A 19,275-nucleotide genomic window follows, 5' to 3' on the forward strand; every position below is an offset into this window, starting at 1 on the left:
AATCTGCGCTTGTTTATTTTTATAATGATAATTTTCTTGTCTTTTTTTGCTGCTTTTCTCAATAAATCAGTGCTCTAGGAGTTGTGGACGAGGTACAAAAACCAGAGAAGCCTATTGTATGAACAACTTCGGCCGTCGGCTTGCAGATAGAGAGTGCCATGGACTTCCAAAGGTTATTACTGAGAGCTGCAATGAGTTCTTGTGCCCCAGGTGGATCACTAGCGATTGGAGTGAGGTAGTATATCAAGATTAATTTCATTGTATTCTTTAACTCAAAACAATAAAAAAAAGTTTATACAGTTGATATCATGTGCAGGAGACAAGGTACAGCTATCAAGGATGGGAGCATTGCCAGGCCAATGCCATCAACAAAAAACCAAGATGGCATGTCTTTTACACTTACTGGAAGCTTAGGGGACAAATAGGAGGGAGGATTGAATAGGCTAGGCAGTCCCTATCATGCACTTCAGTCTTAATTCATTATTTAGGAAGTGAGTGGTGTGTGTGAGGAATCTGATAGCATTTAACAATAAATGTTAAGCTGATTTTATTATATTGTTTGGGTGTACATAGGAGCCTCTCAGCCATTGTAGAAATATTTTGTTAATCTCTTTCCAAAATAATCCACCTGAGCCCCACCTTTCATTCTTTTCATAAACTGTGCAGGCCTTGCTATTTAGAAGGTCAGGGCCAGGGCCAAACTTCAGGATGCCCTCGACATGGAACAGTTGATATTCTCCCCAACACCACTCCCCATGCCTCTGTGCAGTATTTCCCCCCCCCTTCTGATGTTGCTGTCATGGAAGTGACAGAAATACCACTCACTACCAGATCCGTGGGTAGTGTTTTAGCAGTGGGCAGAAAGTGGTGCTACTTTTCAATGCCATCCTCAATGGCCACCCATCATCTTAATTTTCCCAAAATGCAATGCCCTGGCCTATAGATGTATGAAATCAATACATTTGATAGGTCTGCGGGCTAGAGCATTATATTTTGGGTAACTTAAAATGTCAGTTGGCCACCATGGATGGAAGACTAGGTTGGATCCCATGTACACCCCCCGTCCACCACTAAAACGGTCAAAGGAGATCTGCTGGGAGTGGCGGTAGAGATGGATCAGGCCTTGAGGGGCCCTTCTGAGCCCCTGGGGTCCTTGGCCAGTGCCTGACTTGGCCAACCGCTGCCATCAGGCCTATAGTAGGTCATTTACTGCTTTTGTGCCATTAACAGAGATTTTAGCTTGTTAGCGTGAAAAATTTGATAGTATTTAACAATAAATGTTATGTTGATTTTATTATATTGCTTGTATGCTTCCACGATCTTTATTGGAGAAGGAATTGGACATAAAAGTTGCATCAATCAATCAGCAAATTACGCTAACATTCTTTAACCATCCTCAATTCTTTGTGCAGTGTCCTGTGACTTGTGGGAAGGGTACGAGGCACCGACAAGTATGGTGTCAACTGAATGATGAACAACTAGAATACATTTTCTGCAATCCAAACTCTATACCAGATTCAGTGACAGCATGTGAACTTAATGAATGTGCAGCTTGGCAAGTGGGACCCTGGGGAGCTGTGAGTACATAGAAATTCTTACATAACATTATTTTCCAGCATTTGTGATCATCCACTAAACAGCCTGTTCTTAAACCAGTTTCTCTGAAGATACAGGGACAGTGAGATCAACGTTTTTCAGAAGAGACTTTATTAAAGAATGACCTAAGAAGACTTCGAGGGTCAGATGGAGGGTAGACAGTGTGGAAACTGTTTTAGGAAGCAGCATGACCAAAAGAGAAATTATATACTGTCAGGATCCAGGAGACAGAGAGCTTTAAAAGCAAGGGCTTCAGATTCATTCAAGGCATGATAGGAATCCAATGTAGAAATTTAAGAAGACAATTACATGGGTTATTCCAACAAATTAAAGAGAATTTTCCATTTGTCTCAGTATTAGGTTATCTATATTGTCAATGCAAATATAACTTGTGTTGAGACGGGATTCTAAGTCTAACCTGTCCTATGCTTATGGAATTGTTTCTGTTTAGTGTTCTGCTACATGTGGACATGGGTATCAGATGCGTGTGGTCAAATGTGTTGCTGGCATTTATGGAACTATTTTGGATGATAACAGAGAGTGCAGTGCTGCAACTCGTCCAAGAGACAGCCAAGTAAGCAAAACAAATATCTAGAGAAAGTGCTTATTTTTTTTAAAAAAATTAACTGAATTTACTTCTACCCTTACAACCATCTCAGGTTTCCAAAATGAACTTTTTTTACCTTTAGGAATGTGAAATGTCTTCTTGTCCAGAGACCATCATGCTGTGGCCAACATTACTTCCTGTCATCCGGAATGACAAAGTGACTCAGTGGAGATATGGATCATGGACCCCTGTAAGCAATACTACAAGATGGATAATAACCAGTGTTGTAGATGTGCATGGAAACTCATTTTCCTGCTTTATATCCTACTTACTTAAACTTCTCAGTTTCAACATTTTCTTTACTTCTAAAAATAAAGTGGTGACAAGGACAAGACTTTAAGAATGGTCTGCTTTTGATAAGAAAAAGGAATGGAAAAACTCACCAATCCCTTTTTAACAAATAATTCAGCCTGTTTGTTTTGCAATGTTTATAATGCAGTCTTATGCATTTTTGGTTGCTCTTATCTCAGTTTCTAATTCTTGTATTAGAGTTATTTTATATTTTTATACTATTTGTTTTATACTGCAAGTGTAGTAGATTATTTTCAGTAGAAGGTGCTAAGAAATTAAAGATTATGATGATGTTCATGATGCCATAAGAAAAGCCCTGCTTGATCAGGCCAAAGACTCTCTAGTCCAGCATCCTATTCTCACAGTAGACAAGTAGATAGCAGTGGAAAGCCTGCAAGCAGGATAAAAGTGCAATAGTGGTCTCCCGATTTATGTTTGTCAACAACTGGTATATGTTCGGTATTATAAAAATACCAGAGAGAAATAGGAACTAATTTGGTTGGTCCTATTTCTTAGCAGAGATATAAAAACACAAGCAGCAGAGTGAGAATGTAACCAGCCCCACCTTTCTCTATATAGATAACAACAGACACCATCTTCTTAGGTAAAAGATAAAAACATTTACTCACGACCTCTTCATATGTTAGAAACATAGGCTGTAGCTTAGATGAAAGAAAATAGAAGGTATTCAGTCCATCTTAGGGTTTGGTATTGATGCTCTCAGCAGAGAGCATCATTTGCCATGCAGCCTCTCTCAATGGTGGATTGATCAGCATTGGAGAATATTCAAAAAATCCTCTAGGACAAAGGAAGGAGGAAACCAGGTAACTAACCTCACCCATAAGGAAGTTACATCATGGTGAACAGGTACATGGGATATTTCCCCAAATATCCCCCGCCCCCAGTGAACATGCAACATTTGCCTATTCCAACAGTATACAGAGGTATAATGCCTCCAACAGTGGTGGTAGAACACAGCCGATGTTGCTGGTAGCTCTTGCCTTATCCTCCATGAATTTGTCTAATCCTATTTTAAAGCCATCCAAGTTGATGGCCATCATTACATCGTATAGGAGTGAATTCCATTGTTAACCTTGGTCTCTGTAAAGAAGTACTTTCTTTTGTCTGCCCTGAATCTTCCAACATTGAGCTTCATTGCATGGTCCTACGTAGAGAAAGAGGTAGAAAAAGTTGCCTCTACCCACTTTTCCCATATCATGCATAATCTGATATGCCTCTATCATGTCCCCCCTTACTCTCCTTTTCTCTAAACTAAAAAGGTCCAGTTTTTTCCTTATATTTGTATCCTGCCTTTCTTCCATCATGGAACCTAGCAAAGAAGTAAACATGGGTTTCCCAGGGGATCTTCCATCCAGGCACTGATCAGATCTCCTTAGCTTCAGCAAGGTGGTGGCCTCAGCAAGGCAGCAGCCATACCTTGGGAATTCAGTGAACAGGTTTTGTGGAGTGATGAAATTAATGTTTAAAAACCAGAGCTTGGAAAAGTTACTTTTTTAAACTACAACTCCCATCAGCCCCAGCCAGCATGGCCACTGGATTGGGCTGATGGGAGTTGTAGTTCAAAAAAGTAACGTTTCCAAGCTCTGTTAAAAACTGTAGTGAATTGTTATAACTTCTAAGAGCGTTGGTAAAGTTTCTATAAATGTGAATGATTCAGTGAAAAGTTCTTCTCTTTGACTTCAGGGAATGCCAGGATCATTCTAAAGCTAGTGTATGTGTGTTATATTTACATATATGAAAGCTAGTTTTTAAAGGCATTTGTGCTAAACTAGCAGGCAGCAGATCAATGCTTTAAACACAATCAGCAGCATCTTCATATGGAGGGGATCATGCTTCCTACAGCAAGCAAGATGGGCAGTTCTAGTCAGTGACATTTGCCACTATTGCATTCAAACAATTTAAGAAGCTTTGCTGTGCTGGCTGCTTTGCCCTGACAACTGCAGGGCTAGGGAGCCAAGTGATACCTAACAAATGATACCATAATTAAATTTTTAAAAGGTAAGGTGCCAGCTACACAGTGTCATTCTTGGCTTTATGGAATATTTGACAATATTTGTCTGCTTTCAAATGATGGCTGGCTAGTTGGCCAGCATGCCAACCTTAACTAAGGACATATCCCAGTTGTACTTCATATCATGGGAAAGGAGATGCGTCTGGACTCAGGATTCGTGAGTATGTGGCTGTGTTTGGTTAGAATAGCATGATACTGGTTTTGGTTCATCTTTGCAGTGTTCCGCATCCTGTGGAAGGGGGAACCGTGCTCGTTATGTAAGCTGCCGGGATGGTCATGGCAGAATGGCAGAAGAATCATTTTGCGCACATTTGCCCAGACCTGAAGAACTTTCAAGCTGCTTTAGTCCATGTGGTGTTTGGCAAGCTGGAAGTTGGTCACCTGTAAATATCATTCTTTTTTATTATGTTTTTATTTTCTTATTTTGTAGTAGAACACCAATATACATCAAGGTAGAAATGTCTGCTGTGTTTAATTTCTGAAGAGGCATACATAGAGCTGTTTTAGCCCTTGTTCCGCAAATTCGATAATTGTTAATTTTAATTTTTAAAATAGTTATCATTGGTTATCAGTTTTTCATGTTATGTTGTGTCACATAAATGTTGGGTTAATTTTTGGTCAGTGCACAGTTACATGTGGTAATGGAATAGTAACAAGGCAAGTTGTCTGTGTCAACCACCATCAACAAATTGATGAGAATTACTGTGATCCCGAAGGCCATCCTACAAAAGAACAAGAATGTAACATGCCATCCTGCCAGCCAATTTATCGCCATAATCCGGATACACATGAACATCCAAGCCATCAAGATTATCCTTCAATACACAAGGTCCATCACTCACATGACAATGTAAACCCAAGGGATCACCACTCTCCTCAAGGAAACCAGTGGAGAACAGGACCATGGGGAGCAGTAAGTAAATTATAGTCTGTTAATTATGTGTATCTTTCTGCAAATATTAGTATGATCTTGTTGTTGTTGTTCATTTTTTCTATATTATAAGCGTGTGATCCAGAGGTATAAGCATCCAAACTGTCAACACATATACTGAAGTCTTTCTTAAATGCTTCTCTTCTCACACTGGGTCCCACAAATATATATTACCCTGATGTTATATTTTAGGTGCATTGTTAAATAACAACAACAGTCCTGTGGGTTTGACACAAGAGGGTCTAAATATGTTGTGGATGTTAATTTCTCTTGCAGCTCTTGCGCTAGATCCCAAACTGCTTCTTAAATGGGCGGGGAAAGGCTCAGAAGGACAGCCACAGAATAACTGTAGTGCATGCATTTGTAGTGCACATCCTTATTTCTGAATTGCTGCCACCATATTTATATAAGTAGCTATTAAACTTATATGAGTAACTCTGAAGAGAATTCTTGCTGATTGTGTGTGCATCTCTAGCCCTCTTCTTTCTCCTACTGCCCTTCCCCACCATCTTTTCCCCCATCAGGTTTCAAAAGGTCACTGTCCCTTTAAAGTGTGTGGGGACCTCCAGCCTGCAAGCTTAATTAGACCCAATAGGCCTCCCCATTTGGCCTGCAAGGCCATTTCAGCCAAGCCATGGCCACCTGACATATACCTTGCATCATATAAAAACCTGGCTAAGCTGAAAACTACCTTTCAACTGAATCAGATTTGCATGTACATCTTTTTTATATATATAGTTCGAAATTTGAGTGGCAAATGTTTGGATACTCTGTGTAACACAATTGTGGATTGTCAGGGACTTTATATCTCTTGAGGTTCTTACGAATACCCCAGAAATATGGAGCAGTTGGCTGTGTCTCCTGAAGGTTCTCTACATGCAGTAGTTTATTTCAGCGTTAAGTTCTGCAAAACAGTACCAGGAAGATGATCAAGAGAATTTGTGTGTTTATTTTATATTTTAATGCGAACTACCTAAGCTTTTTAAAATAACATTCAGAGCCAGTTCGCACATAACTCTTAAGACGGAATGGGAAACCTCTGTCCAGTGGCCCAGTTTGGCCTGCCAGGCTTCCCCATTTGGCCCACCAGGCTGTTTTCCCTAAATCACATTCACCTGCCACACATCTGATATCGTGTCTGATGTCAAGTGTGGGGAAGGTACCAGCATGACTGGGAAGGTACCAGCATGGCTAGAAAGGAGCAAACAGGAACTTAGTGAGTTCTCAATGGTTCCTTTGCTGGAGCAAGCAGCAATGATGGGTGGGAGAAACATGCTTTGCTCTAATAGTACCAATGGAAACTGCTACTACAATGGAGGGAGAAAGCTCTTTAAGCAGCTGTTTCAGTGTGAACTGCTTGGTTCTATTGAAGGAAGGGTGTGCTCCCCCTGTCCCGCCCATCAGCTGACAAACCAAGAACAAACCTTTGTTACAACTCATAGTTTGTCTGGTGTGAGACAAACCACGATCCCGGATTCAGCTGACATACTAAGCCAAACCATGACTTAGCACACAGCAGCATCAGCAGGAGCAGAGGAGGAGCAAAGGGACTACAGTCTCCTCTTACTCCTTTGCAGTAAGACATAATATGGCTTAGCGTTGCATGTGAACTGGATCATTGTATTCTGCGGTGTTCATACAACCAGTGCAGTATATATGCATTTATTGTTTTCCTAGTGCTCAAGTACTTGTGCTGGTGGATTTCGCCACAGAGTTGTGGTGTGCCAAGATGAGGATGGAAGAAGTGCTAGCTTCTGTGATGAAGCACTGAAACCACCTGACTCCAGCCATTGTGATTCTGGTCCCTGTCCAAGATGGAACTATGGGAACTGGGGAGAAGTAAGATGATTTGTAATAATATACCACTTTTGTTGAGCTGCCTTAACTTTGTGTTATGGAAAATTATTACAGGCGTACCCTGCTTTAACGTTCGTAATGGGATCGGAGAGTATACTTTAAGCGAAAATATACTTTAAGTGAAGCAATTGTCTTCACTTGTACTGCACGGAATCACCACTAGATGGCAGCGGCGTCATGCCAATAAAGTGTACGTTATTGCAAAGCGCGCGAACGTTAAGCAGGGTATGGGGACGTATAGAGCATGTACGTTATAGCGAGGCGACGTTAAGTGAAGCGACATTAAGCGGGGTATGCCTGTAATTAAAGAATATTTATTTATACCATTGCTTTATAACTCACAGTTTGATGTCAGATAATTTTCAGACAGCATTATGAGCCCAGCGATATAACCATTTGTTGTAATTTAGTCCATTGTTTATTGGTACTTGATATTTAAATGAAGCCCTAATTCTCAAATTCAGTAGGGTATGGGACAACAGATGTTTCAGCATAGCAGGAGAGACTAACTTCATTGTTGCTTTGTTATATTTTAACAACAGTCAGTGACCCACCTAATTTCTCAGGCTTTACCTCCCTAACTATCTCCAATGTTCACGTATCTGCCCTGGGCTCCCACTGGGAGAAAGGGCGGGATATAAATCTAATAAATAAATACATATCCTTTTGTGTCATGCTTCTCAAATATCTGACTTTTTTAGATTGTAAGTCTTTTCTGCATTTATATGAAATATCTAGACACCTAGGGAATAAGCCACATTGAACTACATTGTGCTGAGTAGACCCATATAGAGTTGCTGGGGTCCATTTTGACCTCAAGTACACTTTTCATTGTGCAATTTACACATAGGTAGACAGGGATGTCCTTCTAGAACAGTGTCACAAAACTTATCCTGTACAATGTATTTAGTAGACTTTAAGGCACTAAACACATGTATTTAAAACACTGGCTCTTAATATTTTTGGGTCACAGACCCCTTTGAGAATCTGATTAAAACTATGGACCCCAATATATAACTAACATTTATTTTTTGCATTGCACTGGAAATTGATTATGTTTGGTGGTCGGTTCACAGACCCCCTGAGGCTCATCCACAGACTCTCTAAGTGTCATAGAATCATAAAATAGTAGAGTTAGAAGGGGCCTATAAGGCCATCGAGTCCAACCTCCTGCTCAGTGCAGGAATCCAAGTTAAAACATATCCGACAGGTGGCTGTCCAGCTGGCTCTTGAATGCCTCCAGTGTTGGAGAGCCCACCACCTCCTTAGGTAATTGGTTCCATTGTTGTACTGCTCTAACAGGAAGTTTTTCTTGATGTTCAGTCAAAATCTGGCTTCCTGTAACTTGAGCCATTATTCAGTGTCCTACATTCTAGGATGATCAAGAAGAGATCCTGGCCCTTCAAGTACTTGAAGAGTGCTATCATATCTCCCCTCAGTCTCCTCTTCTCAAGGCTAAACATGCCCAGTTCTTTCAGTGTCTCATCATAGGTCTTTGTTTTCAGTGCCCCTGGTCATCCTTGTTGCCCTCCCCCTGAACCTGTTCCAGTTTGTCTGCATCCTTCTTCAAGTGCAGTGTCCAGAACTGGACATGGTACTCAAGATGAGGCCTAACAAGTGCTGAATAGAGGGGAACTAGTACTTCATGGCAATTTGGAAACTATACTTCTGTTAATGCAACCTAAAATAGCATTTGCCTTTTTTGCAGTCACATGGCACTGTTGGCTCATATTCAGCATGTGATCAACCACAATTCCTTCTGGCATGTAATATTGATGAGCCAAGTATCCCCCAACTTATAACTGTGCACTTATCCCTGTTAAATTTCGTTCTATTGTTTTCAGCCCAATGCTCCAGCCTATCACGACCCCTTTGAATGTTGTTTCTGTCCTCCAGGGTATTAGCTATCCCTCCCAATTTTGTATCATGCGCAAATGTCCCTCCCCATCCAAGTCATTAAAAAAATGTTGAAGAGCACTGGGCCCAGGATCATTCCCTGCAGTACCCCACTTGTTACATCCCCCCACTTTGAGAAGGAACCATTGATAACCATGGTCCACAGGTTAAGAAACCCTGATTTAAAAGAAATAGCTTTACAAGTTTTATTTTACCACATGAAAATGATAAGTCCCCTGAATGCACAGCAGCTTAGAAAAAGGGCAAGATACAGATGTGTTTCATAACTAAAATAATAAACAATAAGCTAAATGGGCTCTTCTTGATGCAGAAACATTCATGTAAATGCTGATTTTTTTAATTTAACCTTCAGTGTACTCAAACATGTGGTGATGGTATAAAAACACGATTGGTGATCTGTCAGCTTCCAAATGGCCAAGTGATGAATGATCAAAACTGTGAAATACTAGAAAAGCCACCTGATACAGCACAGTGTGAGATACATGCATGTCCTGGTGAAGTTTCATGGCATCGTGAACCATGGAAATCGGTACGATAGTATTCACTATCATATTTATTTTCCTTTCTTCCTTTCTCCTCTGTGCCTTTTTGTTTATAAAATGTAAGTAGTGGTTTTGTTTGAAAACATGAAAAATTGTGTGTTAAGTGTACATTTTGTATATATACTTAAATGCTTCATTCCATATCTGAACCCCTGTAGCTACTGCACTGCTTCAAGCCTTGGAAGTGGCTGTTTAATGGCAACTATTTCAGTGACTCTAATAGAAGTCGAATTGATGGTTTGTACAATCTAGAAAAAAACATGCTTAGGTTACTGATAATCTTGGTTCAAGAGCGGCTAAACTTTTTGTTACTAATTGGCTTTGAAGACAAAACATAAATCTGAGACTTGTTTTAAAAGTCAGCAAAATATTCTATAATGTTATCTACATATTTAATTTTGTATATAGAAAATAATGCATACTCTAGTTGTTGTGTACATAGCTTGCTTCGCCTGTATTCGGTAATGTATACCATGCCATCCATACAGTGTGTGATAAAGATTCATATTTGTTGGATACAAAAAATGTAATTAATGTTGTATTGTGTATAAAATATGTATGCAATTATGACATTGGCCTGGTTCAGATAGGCCATGGTTCATTGTTGGCCTGGTTCAGATAGACCTGCAGAAGTCTAGAGCTTGGATGCTTCCCCATCTTATTTGTGTGTGAGCAAGGAAATTTGAAGTATTATAGAGCCACAAGAGTGGCTGTGTATTACAGCCAGCATGGATTTTTCACATTCCGCAACGTTAAATTGAAAATACCCCCATGCCATTCTGATGCTTCCCATAAGCTCATTTCAAAACAAAACCTTACAAAACTTACAGTCCTGAAGTCAGACATGCTTGCTTAACAACCCTGTAAAATTTCATGGCGATACACAAAACATTCAGAGAGAATTGAGAGTTCAAAGTGTATAAAAAGAGAAAAAAAACCCATACCCCTTTTGGACTTTTTTCTGTCAGAGTTCTCATAATTTGTTGGAATTAATTAAAAATCAGCCATGTTCACTGAGTTCAAATTTACACTAAAAGAACTCCAAAAACTGTTGTGGGACAGTGGCACTAAATATTATGCAGAATAGTCTCCATCAGGAGTATCTTTTCTGTCAGAGTTCTCATAATTTGTTGGAATTAATTAAAAATCAGCCATGTTCACTGAGTTCAAATTTACACTAAAAGAACTCCAAAAACTGTTGTGGGACAGTGGCACTAAATATTATGCAGAATAGTCTCCATCAGGAGTATCTGTTTGCACAAGATAAAACAGTGAGAGGTGAAATATATTTTAGCAAAATTCTAGGTGTGCTCTATGTTTTTAATTGACCATGCCCACCTTTCCTTAAATGAAGTGGTTTAAACATAGCAGGCTGAAAACCTGCATCTTGGGCAGGCCAAGTTTGTTTTTTCCAACAGCTAGAGATTTGCTTAAGTAGCAACATAATTGTAATCAGTCTGATTGTACATCAAACTGAAGTTTCAGATTCAACTGTTAATGCACACACAATAGAAATAAAAAATATCCTCCAATTTGAAACACAAAAGGCTGTCTTCACCATCATATGACATTGACCAATAAAAAGGCTTTGAAATAAAATAAAATAAAATGGACACAGGTTTCTAGGATGAATAATGAGAGAAACAAAATTTTCTAAATTAGATTCTCTGTAGAAACAATAGTAACACAGGAAAGAAGCAAAGTAAGAAGAACACCAACAAACATACTAAAATGTAATTCTCCTGTGCATGTTAAAGATGATATCAGGTGGGTGGCTAGCTCCCCCTAGCGGTTGAAAGCAAAACAGCACTGTTGAATTTTTTGCAGGCCCTTCCTGGTCTGGTCGTGTTCTTGTTTCAGTTTTTCTTTTGCCTTCACCAAGCTCAGTTGGGCCCTCTCTGCTCCTTGGTTTCAGGTCTGTATTCTTTGTTCTAATTGTTCTATTTGTTATTCTGTGTTTCCATATTAGCTTTTTTCCTTGTTGACTTGTGTTCTCCAAGTTTTCCCCCTCAGTTTTTTTTAAAAAGGTTTCATTTTTGTTTCCCCTGGAGTGCCGCAGCCCTCCCTCTCAGTCACCAGCAGCAGTGCACCCTCCTAGCAGCCCCCTACCACCAGCCTCACAGCCTACCTCAGCTCCTTCAGAGTGGGGACAACAGCCACCTTCTCCTTCCGGTGGCTTCCCCACGAACGGTGGCACCGCCTGGATCATACCACAGCCTTGCAGGCCTCCCGACTGCAGCTGGCCTCTTCCCACGCGTTCACGGGAGAAGCGCATGATGGGCAGTCTCCACCCTTAGAATCTCCTTCCCTGCCACCCAACTAGAGAGGAGGTGGGCAGGCACCAAGCGGGGAGGCGGTGTTGGACCTCCCCTGACAGGCCTCAACTTAAGCAGGGCAGCGGCGCCTTTTTGCCCACCGTGAGGTTTTTCCACTGTCCCCCCACATCTCCTAAGTACTGTCTCTGAAGCCTTTTGCCCCCGTAAGCCCTGCTGTGTGTTGCATCCATGGGGAAAGCAACCCACAAATCAGATAAGCCCTCTAAGAGGATGAAACCATCACCCCCCCGCCAGCATCCAATTCAGCACTGGAACCTCTATCCCTCCAGAGACCAGTTCCTTCATATTCTCTGGTGGCCCAGTCAGAGGCAGCAATGGCTCGCCCCTCTACCGGTAGGCATGAGGTGGCTGAGGCACAGGTTATGGCGGGCAGGGTGGCTCAGGAAGACAGGGTGCCTGTTTCCAGCAAGACCACTGGGACAGACAGGCAGGACCCTGATCAGCAGTCAGGATCAATAGGCAAGGCCTTGCACAGCACTACCTGCAGATCCCAAAGGGACCAAGAACCCCTATCTGATGAAGAAAGCAATCTTCCTCATCCCTCCTTGGGTTCCATTTTTTCTACCAGCTCCTCTCCTGAACCCTTTACAGGCTTGTTGGAGGAACCAGTACTTCTTCAACAGACCTGGGGAGGGGGCAAAGGCTGCAAATTTCTGGTGCCCAACTCAGCCCATTCAGTTACATCTTTCAGCTCAATCGATTCAGCAGTTAAAGGAATAACTCAGGGACTCTTTTCTAATGGACTTGGCCAGGGACCTGTCTGCATCATCAGCCCATTTGCAGACCCTGTCACAGGAAGCCGCAGCTCCTTTGCCCACTCAGGCACCTCCTAGAAGACTGGAACTGCAGGATCCCTCTGTGGACTGCACAGCTAACAGTGCATTCATAAAGTACCACACGTTTCGCATGGACACCTTACTCTCAATCAAAGAAACCCTGAGAAAGGGGGACTTTCCCTCCTTGATCAACCTGAAGGAAGCCTACCTCCACGTTCCTATATTTCCTCTCCACAGGCACTACCTCAGGTTTGCAGTGGGTCAAGACCATTTTCAATACAGGGCTATGCTATTTGGCCTGTTGTCTGCCCCCAGGGTATTCATGAAAATCATGGTTGCCCTGTTGGCACACCTCAGGACACAAGGGGTTCATCTGTTTCCCTATCGACTTCCTGATTTGGTCTCCATCATTACACAAGGCCTGGGAAGACCTCCATGTCACCTTGATGTGCTTGAAGGACCACGGCTTCCTAGTCAATGAACCCAAGAGTCGGCTATTTCCATCTCACAGCATAATTCATCTGGGAGCTGCTGTAGACTCACGGGAGGAAACCTTAAGGTTATCCCAAGAAAGAATAAACAAGATACGTGCAATGGTGTCAAAAGTTCTGTCATCCAACTCAGCAGATCTGATGCAATTGACTGCTCTCCTGGGGCTGATGGAGTCTACATTCCAAACTACGCCTTGGGCGTGTCATCACTCTTGGGCACTTCAATGGGCCCTTCTGCCATTCCAAAGCGACATAGCTCAAGGCACCACCGCAGAGTGGCACTGTCACCGCAGGTAAGTCAATCGTTACTTTGGTGGATTCACGAACCCAACCTGTTGAGAGGAGTACCGTTTCAGGATCCCCCTCGAACCCTGATCACATCGGACGCCAGCCTATCAGGCTGGGGAGCTATCTGCGAGGGGCAGATGATGTAGGGCACAAGGTCTCCACAGGAATCCACTCTGCCAATCAGTCTCCTGGAACTTTGGGCAGTCCGTCTGGCCCTCAGACACTTCGCAGAGTTCAGATAGTTGGGGACGGTGCTGATAAGAACGGACGTGTCAGCCAAATCTTATTTGAACTGTCAAGGGGGCACACGCTCCCACCACCTCCAGGAGGAAGTCTCTCTCCTCTTTCAGTGGGTGGAAAACAATGTGGATTCGATATCAGCAGAGTACTTCAAGGGGGAGGACAACGACCAAGCAGACTGGCTCAGTCGAAAGAAATTGGATCACAGAAAATGGATGCTTCACCCGGATGCCTTCCAACAGATAGTGACATGATTCGGCAGGGTTCGAGTGGACCTGTTTGCCACCAACCGCAACAGACAGGCGAGGAGGTTCTTCTCCAGGTACATGATGGCAGGAGTGGAGGGAATAGATGCCTTGGCATCCCCCTGGCCTCCAGGCAGACTGTGCCTTTCCTCCACTCCCGATTATTCCCAAGGTAATACAAAAGATCCAAACTGAAAAAGCATCAGTTCTCCTGGTAGCTCCCTGGTGGCCAAGGCGTCCGTTGTTTCCGGATCTCCTCGACCTGGCGGTGGAACCTCCATGGAAAATTCCCCTAAGGGAGGACCTGCTCTCTTAAGGGCAGCTTCTTCATCCAGATCTGGGGTGGTTGGCACTTCATGTATGGAATTTGAGCGGAAGTGCCTTTTGACGAAAGGCATCCCTCCCCAAGCACTGGAAACCATCATTGCTTCTAGGTGTCCCTCCACAGTCAGAATATATGAGGGCACATGGAAGACCTTCTGATCCTGGTCACAGAAGAAAGGAATTCTTCCATGGAAACTGAAAATCATCGAGCTACTCTCTTTCCTGAAAGATGGCTTATCTATGGACCTCAGACCAAACACCCTGAGGCACAAGACTTCGACATTATCATCCATACTCTCCAAATCCTCAGACAATCCACTCGGCTCTCATCCTTTTATCAAGCATTTCCTTAGGGAAGCAATCTTATCAGCGCCACCTACAGGTCACCGCTACCCTACCTGGGACCTGCACAACATGTTAACGGCCCTTCAAAAACCTCCATTTGAGCCTTTAAGTCAAATTTCTCTTCATCTGCTGTCCTTTAAGGTGTTGTTTCTTGTGGCCATTACTTCAGCCTGTAGGGTGTCTGAGCTGAATGCCCTATCTGTGCATAAAAGTTTGTGTGTGTTTCATAAGGATAGAGTAGTCCTCCGCACAGTCCTTTCCTTTCGTCCCAAGTTCATGTTCACCTTCCAATGCCAACAGGAACTGATGCTGCCGTCCTGATGTCCGAATCCGGTTCATCCCACAGAGAAGGTGGGGTACTCACTTGATGTGAGGAGAGCCCTTAAAGTATATATTTCTAAGACTAAGTCATTTAGGAAAACAGATAATTTGTTTGTGTCTTTTCACCCAGTGTCTCTGGGGAACAAGGTTTCTACATCCATGTTAGCTAGATGGATCAAAGTGTGCATCTCCTTGGCATATGCCTTGCTAAGACTGGCCCAGCCAGCCGGCATAGTGGATCACTCCACGAGAGCAGCAGCCACATCAGCAGCATTTTCCCGCAATGCTCCTCTAACAGAGTTCTGTAGGGCAGCTACATGGGCCACTCCTAATATGGTCATTAAACATTACAAGATAGATGCATATGCATCAGCTGAGGCAGCTTTTGGGAGGAGAGTACTACAGCACGTCCTCTCAGACCACTAGAGTTTTGCAGCCCAGCGTTATTCCCACCCTACATGGGTCAGCTTTGGTATGTTCCACCTGATACCATCTTTTACGTGCACAGGAGAAGAGACATTTGGTCTTACAATGAAATCGGTCTTCTCTGTACATGTCAAAAGACGATATCAGGGCCACTCCCTCAGAGGGCTGGGCTGCTGTGGTAAACACAAATAGGCCTTTAGCAGAGAGTGTGTGAGCACTGTTGTCTATTTCTGTTAGTGTGTTCTTCCTATTCTTTTCCTCGTTTATTGGCTTGTCATGTAGAACTGAAACAAGAACACGGCCAGACTAGGAAGGGCCTGCAAAATATTCAGCAGTGCTCTTTTGCCTTCAACCGCCAGGTGGAGCTAGCTACCCACCTGATATCATCTTTTGACATGCACAGAGAAGACCGATTTCACGATAAGACCAAATGTCTCTTCATCTTTAGAGATGGCAGGTGTTGACACCACTCACCATATACTCAGAAGGCATGTTACCAAATTCTTCCAAGCTACACAGGAAGTGGATTGGACTGTGAAAGACCAACCCAAATTATGTTTGCATTTTTACAAATTTGTAGGACAGTACAATATCTCAGAGAGGAGGTCAGGTCTCCTGTTCCCCTGGTGCATTCACTATAGCTGCCCAATGTCCCTGCTTTTTAAAGTTTGATAGAAATATCTGTTGGCTATAGGTTCATTATTAAACTGCAAGGTTTTTTTTGCCTATTATTGAGTCTATTCCTGGTTTGTACAAAGTACAGTTGCCTGAGTTCAGATGTAATGAAAAACTGTAATTTAGAACAAACTAAGAATAGAAGATTTAAATATCGTCCCTTCACACAGAAAGTTACACACAAGGCTCCTACAGGCTTCTGCTCATAACAGTAAACTATGTTTTTTGTTATGACTCAACATGACCATACTTTGGTTACACCAAAAACATATGTAGCTATTGCCACTAACGTTTTGACAACTGCCATTTTAAAAAAAAGTAAGTGAACTATCCAGCCAAAGTTAAACTGTTTAAGTTCCACAGATGTAAGTGGGAAAGTGAAATCAGTGAGACTTACAAGTTATTCGCTGGGTCATGCCCACTGTAATTAAAGGTCCTTGAGTAAAAGAATAATCACAATATTATCATTTGGGGAATAGAATTTGGTAACAAACTAACACTGATAAGTCTAGCTAAATAGATCTTGCTGGATATCTCTCGCTGAGTTCATTAGAAGCCTCTGATTTTCTTAAGAATGATTGTGCAAGGAAAGTTGTTCAGTGTTCTTGTTAAGTATGTCAGTATCTATCAAGTGAATATCATATCCATTTGCAGTGATTTTTAAAATCAGTTTTATAAGCTAATGTTTTATATGCTAGTACATATTTAAATATTTTAAAAAACTTTTCCACTGTGCAAATAGAATTTTCGGTTTAAGGCATACTGGCTTAAATTAATTGATGTTGTAATTATTGCATGAATATGCAGGTAACCCTAGTTAATGGGGTATGGATTCTAGAACATAAATGAAAATGCCAGTATTGGAAAGATACATAGTTTTACTCAGACAAAAAGGGGAAGGAGACTGGAGTGAAGGATAACTATACGCAATTATCTAGGCTCTGATTTTATTAGAATACATGAAGCTACTTTTGTCTTAATTTGTAGCTCCAATACCTTCTCATCTGAACTGAACTAACCAATTGGTGAAACTGTAGACTTCTATATTTACTCTTAGATAGGTTTCTATTATCTCTCATAAACCTTTATTAGTGAACTGACATCTTGATCCTAAGTGCATTAATTCAGCAGTACATGGGCTTGATCTCCAGCAATTTTATTGTGCTTAGGTTCCATTGAAATCAATGGGAAGTTAGTAATGACTGACATTTCTCATTGCTTTTAATGGAACCTAAGTGCAACTAACTTACCCTGGATGTAGCTAATTTTGTTTATTGCAATTACATACAAATACGATGCAGATCACAGACGTTATTGAACAGTTTTCAGCTTCCTTTTATTTTATTTATCAAGACGCCATGGATAGTATCAAACCTCTTCTGTATTTATAGGTTTCAATCTTTTTCACCGTGAAGTCAGTGCCCATCATCTACTGTTGACTTCAGCAGGAATTAGGGTCAGATCAACTATATATAAGTAAGGGGATATTTATTTGACCCATGTTAATGTAACAATGGAATTTTCTGTCATAAAGTGCCTCCAGTCACTTATTATAGTGTCTGAAAGTATTTATTTTTTAATAGTCTTTTATATTAAAAGGGAAGTCAGGATCTTGTTTTACAAAACCAACTTCAGTCTAATACCTCTTCCTCTGCTGCTGCATTTTGTCAAAATTCAGAATACCTCATTACTGATATTTGTCCAGTGGTTTGTTTACTAATTTCTGTCTTGCTACATGCTAATTGTGTTTTTTTAAAAAAAAGGGTTGGGAGAAAAGAATGCTTTATCAATGTTTGACATAATTCACACAGTGAAATAGAAAGAATTTGAACGTTTGACACTCCAATCCAGCATAATTGTGTTGAAGAAAGAGAACAAAATACACATTTCTAAAATTCTTTTAAAAGTTTAATGTGTTGATTGTATTGTGTTTTTTAATGAAATGTCTGTGTTGATGTTATATTGCCTTGTAGTTAACAGAATAAAAATAATTTATGTCTGATAATTTAATTTAATTATATGGATACTACTTGGTGTTTATACAAAATAATTGCTTTTTGATTTAATGGTTTGTCATCTGTCTTTTGTGGCTTTATAGTTGTGACTATGTTAATAATTACATGTGCTTTTATTAATGCATCCATTGTTTCGGATTGCTGCTCAGAATTAACCATTGATGTAGGAGTGTTTTATTAACCTCAGACTAAGTTCTGTATGGCAATAACTGCTACTGTTTTTCACTGCCATTGTTTTAATGGGGAAATGCAGCATCCTTAAATAATTAAAGATTAAAATAATGTAGAGTTCATCATGGCCTTTATGTGTGGACATAATATTTATTATCTAAAATGTGTTCTGAACCAGGAAGACACTTATCAATTGGTGAAGTCTAGGTACTTTCCTTTCCATATCAGAGAAAAATGCCTCAGGTAGGGAAATTATTCCTTAACTACTAAAGTTTTATGGCAGTTTTTGAATTCTTTAAACAATGTGTTTTCTTTAACTGTTGTGTACTAGAATGTATCCTGGGCAATTTGAATTCTTTAGCCAATGTGTACTAGAACAAATACTAGACAGTGGCTATTCCAATATAACTGTGACACTTGTTTCATTTTAGTCAGGGCTAGCTCTACTATTGAAATGGACTGCCTTCAAGTCGATTTTGACTTATGGTGACCCTATGAATAGGGTTTTCATGGTAAGCGGTATTCAGAGGGGGTTTACTATTGCCTTCCTGTGAGGCTGAGAGGCAGTGACTGGCCCAAGGTCACCCAATGAGCTTCATGGCTGTGTGGGGATTCGAACCCTGGCCTCCCAGGTCGTAGTCCAGCACCTGAACCACTATACCACACTAGCTCTGTAGCTCTACTATTAGGCAGAGTGTTTTACTGCCAGGGAGGGGGAAAGGTGCTTGTGTGATGTTCTGCCTCAGGTGCCAAAATAACGTGGCTGACCTTGGGTACTATTTACCTTGTCTTGGGCTGACCCTGTTCTCAGACAAAGAATGAAGCTTTCCTGCCAAAATATGAAAATTT

The 19,275-nt window shown here is 41.3% G+C and overlaps 1 protein-coding gene across 6 annotated transcripts in view; it reads left to right on the forward strand.

The window, feature by feature from the left end:
* Positions 1-19,275, forward strand: part of ADAMTS20 (ADAM metallopeptidase with thrombospondin type 1 motif 20) — a 125,943-nt gene that overhangs the window by 76,008 nt on the left and 30,660 nt on the right. For 5 of the 6 annotated variants that reach the window (XM_061639924.1, XM_061639926.1, XM_061639921.1 and 2 more), the window contains exons 21-28: positions 71-235; positions 1,413-1,577; positions 2,048-2,170; positions 2,286-2,393; positions 4,745-4,909; positions 5,149-5,439; positions 7,135-7,296; positions 9,584-9,760. In XM_061639924.1, coding sequence (XP_061495908.1) covers positions 71-235; positions 1,413-1,577; positions 2,048-2,170; positions 2,286-2,393; positions 4,745-4,909; positions 5,149-5,439; positions 7,135-7,296; positions 9,584-9,760 — 1,356 coding nt within the window. The remainder of the gene's footprint in view (positions 1-70; positions 236-1,412; positions 1,578-2,047; positions 2,171-2,285; positions 2,394-4,744; positions 4,910-5,148; positions 5,440-7,134; positions 7,297-9,583; positions 9,761-19,275) is intronic. The other variant, XM_061639925.1, reaches the window with a different exon arrangement.

This window comes from Rhineura floridana, chromosome 8 (genome assembly GCF_030035675.1).
Source record: "Rhineura floridana isolate rRhiFlo1 chromosome 8, rRhiFlo1.hap2, whole genome shotgun sequence".
NCBI lineage: Eukaryota > Metazoa > Chordata > Lepidosauria > Squamata > Rhineuridae > Rhineura > Rhineura floridana.